Source organism: Pan troglodytes, chromosome 9, assembly GCF_028858775.2.
Source record: "Pan troglodytes isolate AG18354 chromosome 9, NHGRI_mPanTro3-v2.0_pri, whole genome shotgun sequence".
Taxonomy (NCBI): domain Eukaryota; kingdom Metazoa; phylum Chordata; class Mammalia; order Primates; family Hominidae; genus Pan; species Pan troglodytes.
The window spans coordinates 17,697,777-17,721,305 of record NC_072407.2 but is presented as its reverse complement, the minus strand read 5'-3'; the positions used below and the strand labels follow the sequence as shown (position 1 = coordinate 17,721,305).

The 23,529-nt window shown below is 40.3% G+C and overlaps 1 protein-coding gene across 1 annotated transcript; it reads left to right on the top strand.

The window, feature by feature from the left end:
* The first annotated feature begins 2,187 nt into the window (after positions 1-2,187).
* LOC129136336 (non-histone chromosomal protein HMG-17-like) lies at positions 2,188-3,736 on the top strand. Its single transcript, XM_054661716.1, has 2 exons — positions 2,188-2,222; positions 3,397-3,736. Exons 1-2 carry the CDS (start codon positions 2,188-2,190, stop codon positions 3,734-3,736), a joined length of 375 nt encoding a protein of 124 aa, XP_054517691.1.
* The last annotated feature ends 19,793 nt before the right edge of the window (positions 3,737-23,529 follow it).

Sequence of the window (23,529 nt, the reverse complement as noted above, 5' to 3'; positions counted from 1 at the left end):
ATGGTACTATCACCAGAGTGGGTTCATCATCACAGGAATGGCTTTATAATAAAAGTGAGCTTTCTCTGGCTCTCTTGCTCTTGCCTTCTCACCATGTGATGCCTTCTGCCATGTTTTGAAGAAGCAAGAAGGTCCTTGTCAGATGTCAAGCAGATGCTCTTGGACTTCCCAACCTCCAGAACTGTGGGCCAAATATGTGTCTTTTCTTTATAAATTACTCAGGCTGTGGTATTGTGTTACAGCAAAATGAAATGGATGAAGACAGTCTTGACCGCTCCAATCTTCTCAGTGGCTGGCACGTAGTAGATGTTTACAAAATTTTGGTTAATGTGTAAATAAATAAAATAAAACATTCCTACTTACAGCCAGAGGTTCATTTCCTCTGGGACATTATAGACATATATGTATGTACGCATTTATTAGGTTCTTAATTACACCCACAAAGAGTACTGTCGTCTTTAGAAAAATGAAACATTGTAAGCAACAGTTCTTCTAAGACTGTTAGTCCTTAATGTGGTGATAAAATGACCCAATGCCAACTCCCACATATTCCCAATTTAGCAAACCAACTCAGAGGGGCTCATGTTTTCAGAAAGACAGGCCTTCAGGTTAGAAAAAAATTGTATCCAACTGTAGGAGACCACCAATAGAAGATGACTTTCCCAATATACATATTTGGGTCCTTCAGTCCATGCAACACTAGCAGTTTGAAACAATTTATGATAATAATTTTTCAAGGTGGGGGTAAGAAGGGATGTAGAATGAATAATTATAATATAATTATTAAATGACATCTGATTTCCTCCCCAGACCTAGCCTCATAGGAACTCCTGATGCTTACATTCCTGGGCTTTCCATTGCATAGTCACCACAGAGCAGTTTATGTTTTCCAAGGTGTGGGTCATATCTTGTGCCTCTAGATAATGCACAAAATAGCTAACAAGACATTCATCATCTATGAGGGGAGAACACTAGGATAACACAATTTTGTCAATTATACTCTTTGGGGATAAGAAACAGCCTCGGTTTAACTCAAATAATAGAGGATATGCTGGTCTTCTGCTGTTTGCACTGCAATCTATTCCTTACTTTGTATTGTAGGGAGCTCTATGTCCCAAGTTTCCATGCCAGCTGTCTTCCAGGTAGGTTCAGCCAATGGGAGGCCTTAGGAGAAATTGGAATTCAGAAGGTGAGGAGGGAAACTTAGATTTTTCTCCATGTCTTGCTCTATCTCAGGCAGTGTCTCTGGTTCCAGTTCCTGATAGACAGCTCCTCTCTCTATGGTCCCACCTCCCTCTGGGCAACATTTTTGGGCACTTGTAATTCCACTTCTTTCCTTTGTCCTCTGGCCCTAGACATGGTAGTAGATCCCTGCTATCGTTAATCTCTGATTTTACTTATCATACCCTATTTGGCTTCTCAGTGCTTCCATAACCCGTTTAATTAATTAGCTGGATCATGACTGACAAAGCACATTTATACTAAGCCTTCATGTGCTTTGGGAACCCAGGAAGAGTCAATCAGACTATGAGAAGAGCAGGAGCTGTAGTACAGCCAAGCTTCCCAGGAGCAGAAACTGGAGCCAAGGCAGTCCTTCAGACCTCAGCACAGGAGTTTATTGATCCTCACTTTAATACTCTGTCATCAATAAAAGTCAGCTATTTTCTTCATATGCCCGTTTCTTTACTGATGACTTCCTCCTCTTCTACTCTCATTGTGCCCTTTGTGTGCCTCATGACTTCGGCTTATTTCTAGTTTTTTAATCTCTCTGTCTTTACTTTACACATGGCCTAGCATGGTTTTGACAGATTCTCTCTGTATTGAAAACTTTCTCCTTTAGCTCCCACTAATAATATGCTTCTGTTTCTTACTATTTGTTGATTCAAAGATGTGAGAGTGGAAATCTGATTATCCAAGTTCATATTTTCACAGCATCACAGCAAACAATGTCATAGGTTATAGTCAGTCTGTGGATTGGGATTGCTCATGACTGGGGTTCAGATTCGAAGAGAGAGAGAGAGAGGACACATCTGGTTAAAATTATAGGTTGTGGAATCAGACTGCAAAGGCTGAAATCTTGTCCTGCCACTATCACGTGTCTATGGTATTCTCTCTGAACATCCATTTATTCACCTGTAAAATAGAGATAATAAATGTGCCCATACAATGAGCTTGTTGTGAGTTAGTATGTGTAAAGCATCTACCACAGTGCCTGGAACATGGTAAGCACTCAATAAATGTTAGTTATTATAATATTACTACTAGTAGCAGTATTTTAGGACAACTCCTCAGATGGGATAGTTTCTCTTAGAATTAAAAAAAAAATTAAACCCATAAATACTTAAGAATAAATCTAGCAAAAGATGCACAAGACTTCTACATAGAAAATCACATACGGCTGGGTGCAGTGGCTCACACCTATAATCCCAGCACTTTGGGAGGCCGAGGCAGGCAGATCACCTGAGGCCAAGAGTTCCAGACCAGCTTGGCCAACATGCTGAAACCTTGTCTATACTAAAAATACACACAAAAATTAGCTGGGCATAGTGGCACGTGCCTGTAGTCCAAGCTACTCAGGGAGGCTGAGGCAGGAGAATCGCGTGAACCCAGGAGGCAGAGGTTGCAGTGAGCCAAGATCGTGCCACTGCACTCCAGCCTGGGCAACAAAGGGAGACTCTATCTCAGAAAAAAAAAAAAGAAAGAAAATCACAAAACATTATTGAAAGAAGTTAAAGAGATACAATTACGCATGTTATAAAACTGAATATTATAAAAATATCAGTTCTTATCCAAATTTTTCCTAGATTTAGTGTCATTTTAATCAAGATGCCAGTAGGTACTTTTGTATATGTGGAAACTGACAAACTGACTTAAAAATTTATTTGGAAAAACAAAGAGCTAGGAGTAGCATCATACTTTTATAAAAGAACAAAGTTCTTACTCTATAAAGCAGAAAAACTTCTTATAAAGTTACAGTAATTTAGACAGTGTGGAATTGTCAAAAGAGTAGATGAATAGACCAAAGAACAGAATAGAAGATCCAGATAGACCCAAGGAATGTAGATACCTGATTTGTGATGAAGATTTTACTGAAGATCAATAAATGGTGCTAAGTTAATTAAATATCAATAAATAATATGTAGATATAGCTTGATCTCTACCATACATTAAGCACAAAATAAATTCCAGGTAAATTGTAGGTATAATGTGGAAACTAGTAATCTATAAGGCCTCTACAGTATTACAGAGAATATTATCATGATTTTAGAATATACAAAAATATTTGATAAATTGAATTAGGTTAAAACTAAGAAATATAGTTCATGAAAAGACACCATTAGGAGAAAAAGCTTTAGAGTGAAGAAGAGGTGAGAATGGCTCCTGGACCAACCACAGCCACTGCATCCTGCGGCCACTGCATCCCACGCCCAGCACCTACCACCCACCACGATCTCTGACACCATGCCCAAGAAGAAAGGCTAAAGGGGATGCTAAAGGAGTTAAAGCCAAGGTGAAGGACAAACCACAGAGAAGATCTGTGAGGTTGACTGCTAAACCTGCTTCTCCAAAGCCAGGGTCCAAGCCTAAAAAGGGCCCTGCAAAGAATGGAGAGAAGGTACTCAAAGGGAAAAAGGGCAAAGCTGATGCTGGCAAGGAGGGGAATAACCCTGCAGAAAATGGAGAGGCCAAAACAGACCATGCACAGAAAGCTGAAGGCGCTGGAGATGCCAAGTGAAGTACGTGCATTTTTGATAACTGTGCACTCCTGGTGATGGTACAGTTTGAAATATTATTTTTATCATGTTTTACGAAAATGCAGAATTCTGTTTTACTTTTAAGTTATGCTGTTAGCACACAGAACACTTGTTTTTGGGGGAAGGGACATATGTCACTAATAGAATGTCTCCAAAGTTGGATTGATGTGGAGAAAACACCTTTCCCTTCCAGTTTTGAGAGACTTCCTCTTGGCTCCCAGGAGGAGGGATTCCATGACTTTGAGACACATGGCCACCTTGGCACAAAACCTTTGTGGTATGAAAAAACAAATTCATTTTTTATGTCATTGTCTCCCTTTCCACCTTTCAACATAGAATTAACTCCCTTAAATCCAGACACCTGTTGGGACTGACCCCCAGTCATTGGTTACCAGTGTGTCAGGCAATCTGGACTTCCCAGTGATGCCACTGAGATGGTGCCCTTCAAAACAGCAGTGGTTCTGTTTCTAGATTGTGGATCTTCAGATAAATTCTGCCATTTTTTTTTCAGTTCCTGAGAGTCAGGGTCGGCTCATGAAAAGTTGTTAAACAACATGCTAAATATGAAATGTCAACCCTCACTCTAAACTTCCCCTGTTCAGAGCATCAGATGAAGACTTTATTCAGTTTCATAGTGGCTTTCTAATTTTTGGTAGTCCATTGAAGAAGGGAGTTTGAAAGTTGCTGTATACTGTTAACAATTTCTGCCCATGTCCTGCCTGAAATACCGTGATTGTTTTTGGAAAGTATCTTTAATAAAGCTGGATACGGTTTGGCTTGAGAAAAAAAGAGAGAGAAAAAGCTTTGAGAAGATATTACTATATGTGTCTTTCTATGCATAAATTACTAAATCTAATCAAAGCCTTGTGTCTAGAATCCATAAAGAATGCCTATAAATCAAGAAGAAAACAACTGAAAACCCAATTTAAGAAATGGGCAAGAGAGTTGATCAGGCATTTCACAAGAGGATATCAAGTGGCCAATAAACATTTGAAAAGGTGCACAGTTATTAGAGAAATACAAAGTAAAATCACACTGCAATACCACTTTACACTCACCAGAACAACTAAAACTAAAAAACAGTGAAAATGCCATTACTGGGAAATTGCAAAGCAACTGTATCTCTCAAAACACTGCTAGTGGAAATGCATAATGGTGCAACTAATTTCAGTTCTTTATATAGGAAATGAATGAATATGCATATCAGAAGACATGTAACAGAATGTTCGCAGAGCATTATTCATTATAGCTCAAACCAACTATGACTCAAAAGCTATTGTAGTAGAATGGATAAATGAATTTCAGTATTTCCAGATCAAAGTCATAATGAGATACCATTTCATATCCACTAGCATGGCTATAATCAAAAAGCAAATGTAAACAAGTGTTGGTGAGGATGTAAAGAAATTGGAACCCTCATGCATTACTAGAGAGAATGTAAAGTGGTGCAGCTGCTTTGGAAAACAGTTTGGCAATTTTTCAAAGGTTAAACATAGAGTTACCATATGGCCAGCTAGTACATGATGTTCACAAAAGTATTTTTCATAGTAGCCAAAAAGTGGAAAAAACTCAAATGTTCATCAGCTGATGCATGGGTAAACAAAATGTGATATATTTATACAACGGCATATTATTTATTCACTCATGAAAAAAGAATGGACTGTTGATACATGCTACAACACAGATGAACATTGAAAACATTACACTAAGTGAAAGAAGCCAGAGACAAAAGGGCACATACTGTGTGATTCCATTTATATGAAATGTCCAGAATAGGCAAGTAGGTAAGTGGCTGCCAGGGGCTTGTGGATGGGAACAGGAATGAGGAATGGCTGCTAATGGTTACAGGGTTTCTTTTTGGGGTGAGAAAAATGTTCTGAAATAGATAATAGTGATTCTTGAACACAACTTTGTGAAAATACTAAAAAGCCACTGAACTGTAGACTTTAAAACAGTAAATTTTTATAGTATAAATATATATCAATAAAAATAAAATAAGGATTATATGGCCTAAAATGTCAATAGTATTGAAAATTAAGAAACCTTGTCTAGGCCAGGCTCAGTGGCTCATGCCTATAATCCTAGCATTTTGGGAGGTTAAGGTGGGCAGATCACTTGGCTCAGGAATTCAAGACCAGACTAGGCAACATGGCAAAACCCTGTCTCTACAAAAAATATAAAAATTAATTATGGGTACTGGCGTGTGACTGTAGTCCCAGCTGCTTGGGAGGCCAAGGTGGGAGAATCACTTGAGCCCAGGAGGTTGACGCTGCAGTGAGATTGCACCACTGCACTCTAGCCTGGGCGACAGAGTGAGACTCTGTCTTAAAGAAAAAAAAAAAGAAAGAAACTCTGATTCAAATACATGCTAAATGCATCACTTTGCTACAGATAGCTAAAAGGCAGGCTATAAAACAAGGCCTTTAGCTAGGCAGCCATGTACTCAGCTAAAAATTTTACTGTTATCTATAACAAGGCTTGCCACACTATGGCTAGAGACCAACTTCCACTAGCACCTATTTTTGTAAATGAAGTTATTGGAACAGAGCCTGTCCATTTGTTTATGTATTACATGGCCCTCAAAGCCAAAAATAATTACTATCTGGGCCTTTACAGAAAAAGTTTGCTGAACTTGCTTTAGAAAAAAGAAAGAAGGGCTACTGGGGACAAGTAACAATCTCTGACACAATCTCCCACGACAGAAACAGCCTTAGTTCCACATGGTACATTTCTTGAGTGGTACAGCTCTTTCAATTCACACATAAAAACAATTTTTCACCTAACAACCCACAGCTTCAGTGTGGGAAGGTAGAAACAGTCTCCGTAAGGAATGCTCCCCTCTAGCCTCAATGTGAAAGCTGACCCTCTGATCCATACAACTTTGGTTCTCATGGGGAGTATATTTTTACAGGCATTGTCCCCCTATCCTTTATTTAGACCTCGGTCAGGCCTACTCTGGTCCATCAGCCATCTTTCAATATCTTTATGCCTCTGTTAAATTGCAGATACAACTAGACATATGTGGGAAGATGACGATCCTAATTCATCTGGCCACACACCTCTTGCAAATGGGCTGGAGGGTAATGCCACTCATGAACAGAATCTGAACTCTCCAAGATTACATTTCTATCAATACATCCTACTATATTTCTTAAAAATGCAAACTACCTTGTTGATTCCTTTTATTAAATTATTTACCCATAACTTAACAAATATTATGCTCCTGGCATTGGCTATAGAAGTGAACAAATTAAATCCCTTTACTCATTGCACTTATGTTCTAGGGTCAGGAAGGTGGGGGTAAGGGTGAAGAAAATAAATGAATAAACAAAAACACAGATTAAGCTGAGTGAGCGATTACAGAATGAAGAGGGGCAAGAGGTTATTTAGATAAGATGGACAGGGAAGGCCATTCTAAGTAGGTGATAAATGAAGACTGGGCTGAAGTGAGATAGCAGGTCATGTGACCCAACTGGAAGCATTTCTGGGAGAGGAAACCCAGCAGGCACAAATACTGTGAGATGGGAACAAGCTTGATGTATTGAAGACCAGCAGGAACGCTGTGGCTGGAGTGGAGTGAGAAGAGAAAGAGAGGGAGGAGGCAAGGCTGGAGAGGCAATCAGAGGGCAGATAATGTAGGGAGATGGGAAGTCATTTGAGCTCTAAGATAAAGGCAGTTATATGATCTGATTTATATTATGAAATACTTTGGCCACTATATAGAAGGTAAGGGTGAAAGCAGAAAGACTAGGTAGGTGGTTATTACAACAGTCAGATGTGGAATGAGGGTGGCTAGGGCTGAGATGACAGTGGGGGAGAAGGTGAGGAATGCCTGGATTTGGAATATATTCTGATGTTAGAGGCAGCAGAAATTGCACATAGATTAGATGTAGGACATGAGAGCAAAAAAGAATCAAAAAATACCAATGACATTCTTCACAGAAACAGAGAAACAAACAATCCTACAATTTATATGAAACAACAAAAGACCCAGACTAGCCAAAGCTATCCTAAGCAAAAGAACAAAACTGAAGGAATCACATTACCTGACGTCAAGTTATACTACAGAGCTTTAGTAACAAAAACAGCATGGTACTGGCATGAAAACAGACACATAGACCAATGGAACAGAACAGAGAATCCAGAAACAAATCCACACACCTACTCATTTTCCACAAAGGTGCCAAGAACATACGTTGGGGAAAAGACTGTCTCTTCAACAAATGGTGCTGGGCAAACTGGATATCCATATGCAGAAGAATAAAATTAGACCCCGATCTTTTGCCATATACAAAAGTCACATCAAAATGAATTAAACACTTAAATCTAAAACCTCAAATTATGAAACTCTGGGGAAAATCTAATATCCAGGACATTGTTCTGGGCAAAGACTTCTTGAGCAACATCCCATAAGCATAGGCAACCAAAGCAAACAGACAAATAGGATCACATCAAGTCAAAAAGCTTCTGCACAGCAAAGGAGGCAATCAACAAAGTGAAGACACAAGTGACAGAATGGGAGAACATATTTGCAAACTACCCCTCTGACAAGGGATTAATAGCCAGAATATATAAGGAGCTCAAATAACTCTACAGGAATAATCTAATAATCTAATTGATCTAATAATCTGATCAAAAATGGGCAAAAGATTTGAATAGACATTTCTCAAAAGAAGACATACAGATGACAAACAGGCATATGAAAAGGTGCACAACATCACTGATCATCAGAGAAGTGCAAATCAAAACTACAATGAGATATCATCTTACTCCAGTTAAAACAGCTTTTATCCAAAAGACAGGCAATAAGAAATGCTGGCAAGGATATGGAGAAAAGGGAGCCCTCATACACTGTTGGTGGGAATGTTAATTAGTACAACCACTAGGGAGAATAGTTCAGAGTTTCCTCAGAAAAACTAAAAATTGAGCTACCACATGATCCAGCAATCCCACTACTGGGTATATACCCAAAGGAAAGGAAATCAGTATATCGAAGAGATATCTGCACTCCTGTGTTTGTTGCAGCACTGTTTATAATAGCTAAGATTTGGAAGCAACCTAAGTGTCCCTCGACAGATGAATGGATGAAGAAAACATGGTACATATACACAATGGAGTACTATTCAGCCATAAAAGAGTGAGATCCTGTCATTTGCAACAATACGGATAGAACTGGAGATCATTATGTTAAGTGGAATAAGCCAGGCAAAAAAAGACAAACGGCATGTTCTCACTTATTTGTGTAATAAAAAATCAAATCAATTGAACTCATGGAGATAGAAAGTAAAAGAATGGTTACCAGAGGCTGGGAAGGGTGGTGGAGAGTTGAGGGGAAGGTGGGAATGGTTAATGGGTACAAAAAAACAAAATAAATATGACCTACTATTTGATAGCACAATAGGGTGACTATAGTCAATAATAACTGAATTGTATATTTTTAAATAAAGAATACAATTGGATTATTTATAACTTAAAAGATAAGTGCTTGAGGGGATGGATACTGCATTCTCCATGACATGCTTGTTTCACATTGCATGCCTGTATCAAAACCTCTCATGTACCCCATAAATATATACATCTACTATGTACCCACAAATATTTTTTAAAAAAATTTAAAAAGAAAGGATCAAGGATAACTTCAAGTCTGGGGTCTGCACAACTGAATAAATGACTGTGGCATTATCTGAGATGAGGAAGGCTGGAGGAGAAGCAGATTTGGGAGATGGAGGAAAGAGAGTCTTGCTCTGGATATGCTACATTTGAAATGCCTGTTAGACATGCAAGTGGAGAAATTAAAAAATAAGTTAGATATATTAAGTCAAGCTTTAAGCTCAGGGGAGACCTGCAAGCTCACTAAAGTCATGGGACATTCAGAAAAGAGAGGGGAGCAGAGTTCTGAGCAGAGGAGAAGAGATGGATGCACAAGTGAGGATTTGTCCATAGATAAGAGAATGGCAATTCCATTCATTGTAATCCAAGGGACAATGGAGTAAATGAATGTAAATGCTAGAGGCTTGGTAGATTTGGCTTGGTAGATTTGTGATAGGCAGTTACATGATGATCAGTTGAGAGTAAGAAAAGGGAATGGGATGTTGAGGATTTGAAGATGGAGAAGGGTGAACATGATTTTCAGAGAACATAGGGTAACAGCATAAATATACAGGGCATAACAATGCTGGCAGGTCTGTGTATATTATGTACAATGATGGGCTTGGTGAAAGCAATTTGGAAGTTAAAAAGGTTAAAAGTAATGAGGACAATCAATAATAATTTTCTTTGACTCAATCTTATTCTGGGAATTGGCCCAAGGCAGTAATTGAAAATAAAATAGTAATGCTTGTCAAATGTGGATATTAAGTTTTATTAGTGTCATAAAAAAGTTTTCTCTATATGTTGGGTAATCTAAATGATTGTTTATGTAGTAGCCACTGGGCATCACTAAGAGATCCCTATGCCTCAAGCATGAGAGAGGGAGGGAACTTGGCTTCCTATTCCCTACGAGGCTCTTGGCAAGTCCTGTGGCCCATCCCTGGCCTGGCTCCTGTGGATCTCTCTGGCCTCATCTAGCACCAGGGCTCTCTGGCACTTTATGCCCTAGAGATACTGGATGGCTTGTAGTTGGCTTACACATGGTATTTGGTTCACTTCTAGGGCAGCTCAAAGAACTGTGCTCTTATGTGTTCATTACAGGTACTACATTCTTATCAAAAGATAAATCCAAGGGACAGAGTAAGATTGCCTAGAAGACAATAGTCTTCTAGGTAATTGTATCTAGATGTTCTTTTCTTTATTCATCCCAAGTCAACCAATTGGAATAGGAACAATGATTCTTTTTGGCCTTAGATATGTCTGTTCCTCATTCTGATGACTAATTTAAAGCAGAATTTCAAACAAAAAGGGCAATTCTTGCAAGAGACCTGCAATGGTGAAGAGAATGCTAGCGATTTGCATCTTGAGCACATAACACAACTTAGCTTCCTCAAGAGACAGTATAGACAGTTGTGAAATCACAGACTGGCTGACAACAGGCTAAATGGGTTTGCATCCTAGTTCTGCCATTCATTCATAGGGCCTGGAACAACTTCATTAACCTCTCTGTATCTTCATGTCCTCCTTGTCAGAATGAGGACATAGTAGTACATGCCTCAGAGAGTTGTTCTGAAAATTAAAGGAGTTTATCTATCCAAGGTATTTAGAATGGTACCTAGCTGTCTCAGTTATACTTATAGGATGTTACAACCTATTTTTTCTTGTAAGCATTTTATACATTTAGGTCTTTGGTTCACTTCTAGTTAATTTTTGTATATGATATGGGGAAGAGGTTCACATTCATTTTTTCCATATGGATATCCATTTGTCCCAGCACCATTTGTTGAAAAGACTATTCTTTTCCAAATGAATTGTCTTGGGGCTCTTGTTGAAATATACTGACCATAAAATGTGAGGGTTTATTTCTGGACTCACAGTTCCACTTCATTAATCTGTACATCAAGACCACACTGTCTTAAGATTACTGTAGCTTTGTCAAAAGTTTCAACACTGAAAAGCTTGAGCCCTCCAAATGTATTCTTCTATTTAGAGATTGTTTTTGATTGGCTATTCTGGGTCCCTTGAATTTCCATATGAATTTTTGAATTAGCTTGTCAATTTCTGCAAAGAAGTCAATTGGAATGAATCTCACATATGACCATTACATAACACTTGAACATGAATCTTGTGAGTTATATTTATTATCATAGTTAATCTGCACTATGAAATTCTATGGAGTTGCTCTTAGAGGTTGGCATTTGAAAGCCATAACAGAAATTTCTATTTGTCTATAAAAATCTACATCATTTAAAAAACATTATCTTTATGATGCATAATAATATACACAGAAGTGTAACACAACATGAGATATTTTGTTATTCTTTTCGGATGTACCATGTAATACTTTGTTGTGGAGGTTGGATGTTAGCCATAGGGTAGACAGATTTTTCTTTTTTGGTTAACAACACAGTGCTAAACAGTAATAATAGGATTAATCTTTCTTCTTCTTTTCCTTCTCCTTCTCCTTATTCTCCTTTCTTCTTTCAGAGACAGGGTGTCTCACTTTGTTGCTCAGGCTGGACTGCAGTGGTGCAATCTCAATTCACTGCAACCTCCATCTCCTGGGCTCAAGTGATCCTCCCACTTTAGCCTCCCAAGTAGCTGGGACTACAGGTGTGCCTCACCATGCCAGGCTAATTTTTTTGTATTTTTTGTAGAGACAGGGTTTTCCCATGCTGCCCAGGCTGGTCTCAAACTCCTTGGCCTCTCAAAGTGCTGGGATTATGGGCATAAGCCACAGTGCCTGGCCACTTTGACATTAATCTTAAAGTTCAATTGGAGAACTCTCACATTAGTTCAGAAATTTTTTTTCCAAAAAGAAAAACAGAATACCCGTGAGTCCATCAAATATAACACTTTTAAAGTAGAAATGATAAACTGAGCCCCTGTGGTACGTCCGCCCATCTCTTCATTGTGAAACTTAAGTTATCTACACTGGTCACTTCTTTCTGACCCAGATAAAGTGTTTCTTTAATTGTTGGAGGTGGTTTCCTTACCTCACTATGCAGACAGTTCTTGCCAAGGACTCCTGTGTCACTAATCAGTTTTCCTTTGACTCATGTAACCTCTGCACTTCATTAGACACAATTGCCTGCTCCCTACTTCGTGAACTCTCCTCCACGGCTTCTCTGGGATCATGCCACCTGGATCTTCTACTTCTGACCTCCTGGTCTCTGTTTTCTCCACTGCTGTTTTCTCTCCCTCCACCACACTCCAGGCACATGCCCTAGGCTACCCTAGTCCTTGCTCACAGGTTTCACAACCATTCCTACCCTGACATCTTCTCACCCAGGCTCACACCTCCTCTTTCCTACAGGACAGATCTATTTGGATGTCACTTCACCTCAAATACAGTATGTCCAGTATGGCCTCTCTTGACACTCCAAACCAATTTCCTTTTAATTGCATTTCTTAGTGGTAACACCCATTTCCCAAGGTCATTAGATTTCAGCATCTGACCCCTGCTTAGCCCTGTATTCAACTGCCATAAAGTCCTGCAGATACTTTTTGATAGAATTCTCAAACCAACTTATTCATCTTCATTTCACTTCTACCCCTTCTAGCCCTCCTTCACTTGTTTTTAAAGCTTCTTGTGCATGAGGCCAAGGGCAGCGTGGTAAGAGCTCTAATCTGATAGACATGCATCAACCTGGAAGGCAAGTTACGCCCTAAAAACTGGGTCAGATAAAATGAGCTGTTGATCAATGTTGAGAGCAATTTTCAGATTATATCAGGAAGAACTAATACAATTACTACCTCCTATTGTATTTCTGCAAGTTCCCCCATGTCTCCCTGATAACCTAATGCTATTAGTACGTTTGGCTCACACGCACCTCTGTACTTGTATTTATTTGGTTAGTCTGGCTTGGTGGTGCTAGTTTAGGATGATCACATTTAAAAGTTGTTGATTAATGTCATAACGGCTTTAGTTCCGTGGTGAAAGCAAGAATGCGGTCAAGCACACCCCTAGGTTGGTTTCCATGTGAACCAACAGGTGGACAGGCACAAAAAGGTATAATTCTTAACACCACGTACACTGAGTCAACAGGACAGTTTCAGAAACTGGAGTTAAAATGGAGCTTTCCAGAACCAGAGGGGACAAAAACCAATACACAAATTCTGGGCAGGAGTTTTTCTAAGCTTGCTAATACCTGTAAAAACAAGAGCAACTCACTTCTTTACACTGAACCACATCTGAACTCTCCTTGTCTTTCACATCTAACAGGGCTCAGTATCTCTTGCATGTAAGTAGCTATCACTTATACAGCACTTTACATGGGCTAGTGTATTCATCACAGACTTTCTATTTTATGATATTTTGATGTGTTGGGGAGCCCAATTACCCAGGGAAAGACTGCCCCACAGAGGGATAACTAATTTTTAGAGATAATAAACAACTGGCATGCACACATGCATCTCATACGCAAATGAATCAATCCCAGGTCCATACCCCCAACCTCCTCTTTTATCTAACTCACACACCAACCCAATATTTACCCTTTCCTAAATCACCCAGGTCCAGCTAGATAACTAAAGACCACCCTGTAACCCAGAGCCTACCAGAATTATTCAAACTAGCCAATCCTAACCTGTTTCCTATGCCCTGCCTTGCCTTTTTCGTGGGAAATACAGGAAGGGTCTGGGCTGGGCCTCCTCTTTCTCCTTTCTGCCTCCTGACTGACACTGATGCTTTCCAAGGCGGCCCTGCATGGCATGGCATACTCCCTCCTCTAGGAAAATGTAAGTAATTAAAATCTGTCTTCAATGGCATTATCCTCTTCTTGTGGTCATCAATCGCTTCCATAAGTTAAAATCCTATGAGTACAACTGAGACAGCTAAGAATCATTGGATAACTTTGCATGGACAAACTCATTTAATTTTTATAACAACTACATGAGGTATATACTACTGTTTTCTCTATCTAACAAGGAGGACATAAAAGTACAGAGAGGCTAAGAAAGTTGTTCAAGGCCCTGTGAGTGAATGGCAGAGCTAGGATGCAAACCCAGTCAGCCTTGTGTCAGCCAGTCTGTGGTTTCACAACTGACTGTACTGCCTCTTGGGGAAGCTGGGGTGTGTTATGTGTTATAAACCTAACCCGGACATCCTTTTTACCACTACAGGCCTCTTGCAAGAATTGCCTGTCTTGTGTGAAATCCTGTCTTAAATTAGTTATCAGAATGAGGAACAAACATATCTGGGCCCTAAAAAGCATCACTGTCTCGATCCCAGTTGGTTGACTTGGGATGAATACAGAAAAGAATATCCAGGTAGAAGTGTCTAGAATTCAGATGCCACAGGGATGACAATTCTTACTTTGTTCCTTGGATTTATCTTTTGGTAAGAATGTAGCACCAGTACTAAACACATAAGAGCACAGTTCTTTTCTTTTTTAGATGGCAGATAGGAGGCGGTGTTAGTGTGTCTCTCCTACTTGAAAGGACAGAATAGTGGGCAGGGATTAATACTGTGAATTTTTTTTTTCCAAGAACCACTGCAAGAACTTACCAGGAAAACCAAAAGAAACCACAGATCCTTTGAAAGAAGTGTAAGGCTGCAGCCTATCCCATGAAGCAGGCAAAAAAACTATAAGTTTCCAGAGTGTGCAGGGGGAGAGCCTACGTCCAAACATACATCCCCACCAGGGAATCTGAAAATCCAGATCATGGGAGAAAGCCTTAACCCTTCCCAGAGCTGGAACGGATTTAGGGAGCAGCATGAAATATAAAAGTGGAAGCAGCAGTGGGAAGTGCCTTGTAGGCATTCCCAGTCTCCAGCACAAGTCGAGGGAAACCATTCCTGACTATATTTCACAGAGGCCTTCTGGGAAGTCAGCCAATGAACTCAGGGCAGGGTCACAGGGTGAAAGAAGCTACCAACTGAATTTTGTGATATAATTTCAAGTTGGGACAAACTCCCTTGAACAGAATCCAGGGGTAAGCAGGAAGTGTGCTGCAGACAAGAGTACAGAAGCTGGGCACCCAGCCTTGCAGGCAGATGTGGAGGGGACGTGGACTAAGAGCCATGTTTGCTATCTCTGTGGGGAAGCTTATGGCCTGGGGCACATCTGAGGTTTGTGTGCAGGCTGCCTGGATCTAAACCCAGTGCTGTTAGTGGGGCATTGCAGGAGTGAGATTGGCCTTGCCAACTGCATGGGAGCTGGGCGAGGCCTTCCACTGCCAGCTATTCCCTACTCCCCTTGTAAACTCTTCCACACAGCAGAGGCAGTTATACTCTCCTCTGGAACATTATCCCAGAGGCCTGAGAATCACCCTTTGTCCCCCACAGTGGCTGTGGCTGGCCCTGCTCAAGGAGAGTCTGAGCTCAGACCCTCCTAACCCTGAGCCTACCTGATGGTATTCCTCTACTTGCCCTAGGAGCCTAACAAAAAGACAAACTTTTGGGAGTTTTATGGCCCCACCCATCACCTGAGAAACCAGCATACTTCCTCTTTACAACTTAGGGCAAGCTCAAATCCCATTGCTACTACCACAGCTGGTGCTGTCTTGCAAGTGCCACCTCGTGACTGAAGGCCAACCAACTCAGGCCATTACAGCACATCTTGGCAGATTAATACTGCTCCCAGGAAGGAGAAAATAGCTGCTAACACCACTGCCTGCAACATCCTGGCTAACCAGAGGTCCTGAGTCTGTCCACATGACAAGTTCACTACTAGCATAACCAGCATTTGAGAAAGCCAGCACGCTAAATCTATCCACAACCAAGTAGTCTCACAGAGTCTGCATCACTCCCCTGTAACCTCCATCAGAGCAGGTGCTGGTATCCACTTCTGGGACACTTGAAGACAGGTCACATCACTGGATCCTTGGCAGACATTCTCCAGCACCAGCCCAGAAACTGGTAGCCTTACTGGGTGGCTAGACCCAGAAGAGCAATAAAAATCACTGCAGTCAGGCTCTCAGGAAGCCCCGTTCCCAGGGGAAGGGGGAGAGCACCACATCAAGGGATAACCTCATGGAATAAAAGATTCTGAACAGCAGGCCTTGAGTCCCAGATATTTCCACAACTGCAGTGCTGGGCACAGTAGGGAAAGTCTGCACCTCTACCCCAATAGGCAGGTAACCTCTGTGATCATGAAGGGCTTTGGAGAAGGGATCATTGTTCCCTCAGGCACACCACTGCAGACACAGCTGGGGCTTTTTGCCTCAGGAAAGCAGCATGGATGCACCTATAGACAGCCTTCCTGAAACAATGCAGGGTAATTACAGCCCACAGGAGGAGTACTCCCCAGATTCAGGCCTGCATGAGACGCAGAGTCAGAATTCCTCCCTAGTTGGAACATTAAATTCCTATAGATGAAAAAAAGATGCCTGTCTGAACTGAATAGCCAGAACACTGGGACAGGAGTGAAGCTAAGCTGTGAGGTGGATACCTTTCCTTCTTGCCTGGCAGGGGAGCTGAGGTAGCTCTCCCTCTTCAACCTGATAAAACCTCAGCACATATAATTGAGAGCTCCCCCAGCCACCTTCATCAAGGCTGGGACCTCTGCCCACCACTGAGTATTACATCTACCCATCTCCCTTAGCTACAACCAGTGCCCACTAAGGGATACCTCCCCTATTGGCCTGAAGCCTGAATCATCAACTCCATAAATAAAATACTGAGTAAAAATCAAATAAATAAAATGTACGCCATGAGAGAATGGGATAAGCTTCAAGAGATCCCTGCCATTCTCAACCAATAGGAGACAGTAAACTTGCCCACACAATGAGTATATGACTACTACAACCAGCATCTAAGAAAGCCAGTGCAAAAAGACTCTATAACTAAGGAACTCATACAGAGTCTTCACCCCTAAAAGCACCAATAATCAAATTAGGCAAAAATAAAGTATAAACATTAAAGTCTGATCCTCAGGAGGGGAAAAATAAAATTAAAAAACCACAGTCCAATCAAAAATAAATTCATGAACAATTTCAAGAAATAGTCTACTCAAATAAGAAGGAACCAGAAAAGTAATTCTGGTAATATGACAAAACAGGGCTCTATAAACACCCCCAAAAGATCACACTAACTCCCCAGTAGTAGATCCAAACCAAAAAGAAGTCTCTGAAATGCCACATAAAGAATTCGGAGGGTTGATTATTAAGTTACTCAAGGTAGCTTAATATTTCCCAGATACCAGAGAAAGGTGAATATCAACTTAAATATTTTTTTAAAAAATCCAGGATATGAATGTAAAAATCTTCCAGGGAAAAAGAAACCATAAAGAAAAAACACTCAGAACTTCTGGAAATGAAAGAGACACTTAGAGAAATACAAAATGCAGTGAAAGTTTCAACAATAGACTAGAACAAGCAGAAAAAAGAATTTCAGAGTTAAAAGATATGGCTTTTGAATTAACCCAATCAGGCAAAGACAAAATTTTTTTTTAAATGAACAAACTCGCCAAGAAATATGTTGTATTAGTCGATTTTCACACTGCTGATAAAGACATACCTGAGACTGGATAATTTATAAAGAAAAAGACGTTTAATGGACTCACAGTTCCATATAGCTGGGGAGGTTTCACAATCATGGTGGAAGGTGAAGGGCACGTCTTACATGGAGGCAGGCAAGAGAGAAAATGAAAACCAAGTGAAAGGGGTTTCCCCCTATCAAACCATCTGATTTTGTGAGACTTATTCCCTACAATGAGAACAGTATGGGGGAAACTGCCACCACAATTCAATTATCTCCCACCAGGTCCCTCCCACAACATGTGGGAATTATGGGAGCTACAATTCAAGATGAGATTTGAGAGGGGACAATGCCAAACCATATAATTCCACCCCTGGTCCCTCCCAAATCTCATGTCCTCACATTTCAAAACCAATGATGCCTTCCCAACAGTCCCCCAAATCTTAACTCATTCCAGCATTAACTCAAAAGTCCACAGTCAAAAGTCTTATCTGAGACAAGGCAAGTCCCTTCTGCCTATGAGCCTGTAAAATAAAAAACCAGTTAGTTACTTCCTAGATACAATGGGGGTATAGACATTAGATAAATACACCCACTCCAAATGGGAGAAATTGGCCAAAATGAAGGGAAAAAAGGCCCCATGGAAGTCTGAAATCCAGCAGGGCAGTCAAATCTTAAAGCTCCAAAATTATCTCCTTTGAATCCATATCTCACATCCAGGTCACACTGATGCAAGAGGTGGGTTCCCATGGTCATGGACAGCTCCACCCCTGTGGTTTTGTAGGGTATAGCCTCCCTCCCGGCTGCTGTCACAGGCTGGCATTGAGTGTCTGCAGCTTTTCCAGGCACACAGTGCAAGTTGTTGGTGGATCTACTGTTCTGGAATCTGGAGGACAGTGGCCCTCTTCTCACAGCTCCACTAGGCAGTGCCTCAGTGGGGACTCTGGGTGGGGGCTTCAACCCCACATTTTCCTTCTACACTTTCCTGGCAGAGGTTCTCCATGAGGTCCCCACCCCTGCAACAAATTTCTGTCTGGACAACCAGGCATTCCCATACATCCTCTGAACTCTAGGTGGAGGTTTCCAAACCTCAATTCTTGACTTCTGTGCCACTGCAGGCTCAATACCATGTGTAAGCTGCCAAGGCTTGGGGCTTACACTCTCTGAAGCCACAGCCCAAGCTGTACCTTGGCCCCTGTTAGCCATGGCTAGAGCAGCTGGGACACATGGCACCAAGTCCCTAGGCTGCACACAGCAGAGGGGCCCTGGGCCTGGACCATGAAAACATTTTTTCCTCCTAGGCCTCCAGGCCTGTGATGGGAGAGGCTGCCACAAAGTTCTCTTACAAGCCCTGGAGACATTTTCCCCATTGTCTTGGTGATTAACATTTGGATCCTCATTACGTATGCAAATTTCTGCAGCTGGCTTAAATTTCTCCTCGGAAAATGGGTTTTTCTTTTCTATTGCATCATCAGGCTGCAAATTTTCCAGACTTTTATGCTCTTTTTCCCTTTTAAAACTTAATGATTTTAACAGCACCCAAGTCATCTCTTGAACACTTTGCTGCTTAGTGATTTCTTACACCAGATACTCTAAATCATCTCCCTCAAGTTCAAAGTTCCATGAGTCTCTAGGGCAGGGGCAAAATGCCACCAATCTCTTTGCTAAAACATAGCAAGAGTTACCTTTACTCCAGTTCCCAACAAGTTCTTCATCTCCATCTGAGAACACCTCAACCTGGATTTCATTGTGTATAACATTATTAGCATTTTGGTCAAAGCCGTTCAACAAGCCTCTAGGAAGTTCCAAATTTTCTCACATTTCCCTGTCTTTTTCTGAACCTCCAAACTGTTCCAACCTCTGCCTGTTACTCAGTTCCAAAGTCACTCCTACATTTTTGGGTATCTTTACAACAGCTCCCCTCTCTACTGATACCAATTTACTGTATTACTCCATTTTCATGCTGCGGATACAGATATGCCTGAGACTGGGTAATTTATAAAGAAAAACACATTTAATGGACTCACAGTTCCATGTGACTAGGGAGGCCTCACAATCACGGTGGAAGGCAAAAGGCACGTCTTACATGGTAGCAGGCAAGAGAGAAAATGTGAACCAAGTGAAAGGGGTTTCCCCTTATAAAATCATCAGATCTCATGAGACTTTTTCACTACACAAGAACAGTATGGGGAAAACCACTGCCATGATTCAATTATCTCCCACTGGGTCCCTCCCACAATACGTGGGAATTATGGAAGCTACAATTAAAGATGAGTTTTGGGCAGGGACACAGCCAAAACATATCATATGGGATTAAGTAAAATGGCCGAACCCAGAAAGAATTGGTGTTCCTGAGGGAGAAAAGAAGTCTAAACGTTTGGAAAATTTATTTGAGGTAATAATTGAGGAAAACTTCCCTGGCCTTGCTAGAGATCTAGACATTCAAAGACAAACAGTTCAAAGAACTCCTGGGAAATTCATCACACAAAAGATCATCACCAAGGCCCACAGTCATCAGGCTATCTAAAATCAAGATGAAGGAAAAAAATGAGCTGTGAGGCAAAAGCATCAGGTAACCTATAAAGGAAAACCCATCAGATTAACAGCAAATTTCTCAGATGAAACTTCACAAGCCAGAAGGGCTTAGGGTCCTATCTTTAGCCTCCTTAAACAAAATAATTGTCATGGCTGGGCATGGTGGTTCATGCCTACAATCCCAGCATTTTGGGAGGCCAAGATGGGAGGATTACCTGAGCTCAGGAGTTTGAGACTGGCCTGGCCAACATGGCAAAACCTCATCTCTACTAAAAATACAAAAATTAGCCAGGCATGGTGGCAGGCACCTGTAATCCCATCTACTTGGGAGGCTGAGGCAGGGAGAATTGCTTGAACCCAGGAGGCAGAGGTTGCAGTGAGCCGAGATCATGCCACTGTGCTCCAGCCTGGGTGACAGAGCAAGACTCCATCTCAAAAAATAAATGAATAAATAAATAATAATAATAATTGTCAGCCAAGAATTTTGTATCCAGCAAAATGAACCTTCATAAATGAAGAAGAGATAAAGCCTTTTTCAGAAAAACAAATGCTGAAACAACTTGCCACTACCAAACCAACACTACAAGAAATGCTAAAAGTGTTTCTAAATCTTGAAACCAAACCTTGATATACACCAAAATAGAATCTCCTTAAGGCATAAATCTCACAGGATGTATAAAACAGCAACACAATGAAAAATAAAGTATCTAGACAACAACTAACAGGATGAATAGAACAGTACCTCACACCTCAATATAACATTGAATGTAAATGGCCTAAATTCTCCACTTAAGAAATACAGAATGGCACAATAGATAAGAATTCACCAACCAAATATCCGTTGCCTTTAACAGACTCACCTGACACATATGGACTCACAAAAACTTAAGGTCAAGAGGTTGAAAAAGATATTCCACTCAAATGGAAATCAAAAGCGAGCAGGGTTGCTTTTTTTTTTAGACATGATCTCACTCTTGTCACTCAGGCTGGAGTGCAGTGGCATGATCTCAGCTCACTGCAACCTCTGCCTCCCTGGTTCAAGTGATTCTCCTGCCTCAGCCCCCCAAGTAGCTGGGGCTACAGGCACATGCCACCATGCCCAGCTAATTTTTGTATTTTTTGGTGGAGATGGGGTTTCACCATGTTGGCCAGGCTGGTCTCAAACTCCTGACTTCAAGCGATCTTCCCACCTTGGCCTCCCAAAATGCTGAGATTACAGGTGTGAGCCACTACACCCAGCCCAGGAGTAGGTAATCTTATATCAGACAAAACAGACTTTAAAGCAACAACAGTTACAAAAAAAAAAAAAGACAAAGAACAATTATATAATGATAAAAGGATTAGTCCAACAGGAATATATTGCAATCCCAAATTTATATGCAACTAATACTGGAGTTCCCAAATTTATAAAATAGTTACTACTAGACCTAAGAAATGAGATAGACAGCAACGCAATAATAGTGGGGGACTTCAATACTCCACTGACGGCACTAAACAGATCATCAAAACAGAAAGTCAACAAAGAAACAATGAAACTACACCCTAGAACAAATGGATTTCACAGATATTTACAGGACATTCTTCCCAACAACTGCAGACTATACATTCTTCTCATCAGCACGTTACATTCTCCAAAATAGACCATATGATAAGCCACAAAACAAGTCTCAATAAATTTAAGAAAATTGAAATCATATCAAGTATCTTCTCAGACCACAGTGGAATAAAACTAGAAATCAACTCCAAAAGAAACTTTTAAAACTATACAAATATATGGAAATTAAATAATCTTCTCTTGAATGGTTTTTGGGTTAACAATGAAATCAAGATGGAAACTTAAAATTCTTTGAAATGAATGATAATAGTGACACAACTTATCAAAACCTCTGGGATACAGCAAAAGTGATGCTAAGAGGAAAGTTCATAACATTAAATGCCTACATCAAAAAGTCTGAAAGAGCAGAAATAGACAACCTAATGTCACACCTCAAGGAACTAGGGAAACAAGAACAAACAAAACCCAAACTCAGGAGAAGAAGTAACAAAGATCAAAGCAGAATTAAATGAAAGTGAAAAGAACAAAAAAGATAAATGAAACAAAAAGCTGGTTCTTTGAAAAGATAAACAAAATGGATAGACCAGTAGCAAGATTAACCAAGAATAGAGAAGATCCAAATAAGCTCAATTAGAAAGGAAACTGGAGATATTACAACCACTACCACAGAAATATAAAAGATCATTCAAGGCTACTATGAACACCTTTATGCAAACAAACTAGAAAATATAGAGGAGATGGATAAATTCCTGAAAATATACAACCCTCCTAGATTAAATTAGGAAGACATAGAAATGCTGAACAGACCAATAACAAGCAGCAAGCAATAAACAATTTTCCAACAAAAAAGTCCAGGACAAGATGGATTCACAGCTGAATTCTATCAAACATTCAAAGAAAAATTGGTACCAATCTTACTGAAACTTTTCCAAAAGATAGAGAATGATGGAATCTTTGCTAAATCATTGTATGAGGCCAGTATCACCCTAATACCAAAACCAGGAAAGGAGATAACAAAAAAAAAAGAAAGAAAAAAAGAAAAAGAAAACTACAGACCAATATCCCTGATGAACATAGGTGCAAAAATCCTCAACAAAATACTAGCTAACCGAATCCAATAGCATATCAAAAAGATAATATGTCATGATAAAGTTGATTTCATACCAGGGAATCAGGGATGGTTTAACATATGCAAGTCAATAAATGCGATACATTACATAAACAGAATTAAAAACAAAAATCATATGATCATCTCAAGAGATGCAGAGAAAGCATTTGATAAAATCCACCGTCGCTTTATGATAAAAACCCTCAACAAAATAGGCGTAGAAAGGACATACCTTAAAGTAACAAAAGCCATATTTGACAAACCCACAGCCAACGTCATACTGATGGAGAAACGTTGAAACCATTCCCCCTGAGACCTGGAACAAGACAAGGATGCCCACTCTCACCACTTCTATTCAACACAGTACTGGAAGTCCTGGCCAAAGCAATCAGACAAAAGAAAGAAATAAGGGGCATCAAAATTGGAAAAGAGGAAGTCAAACTTGCTGTTTACCGATGATGTGATTGTATACCTAGAAAACCCTAAAGACTCATCCAAAAAGCTCCTAGATCTGATAAACAAATACAGTAAAGTCTCAGGATACAAAATCAATGTATACAAATCA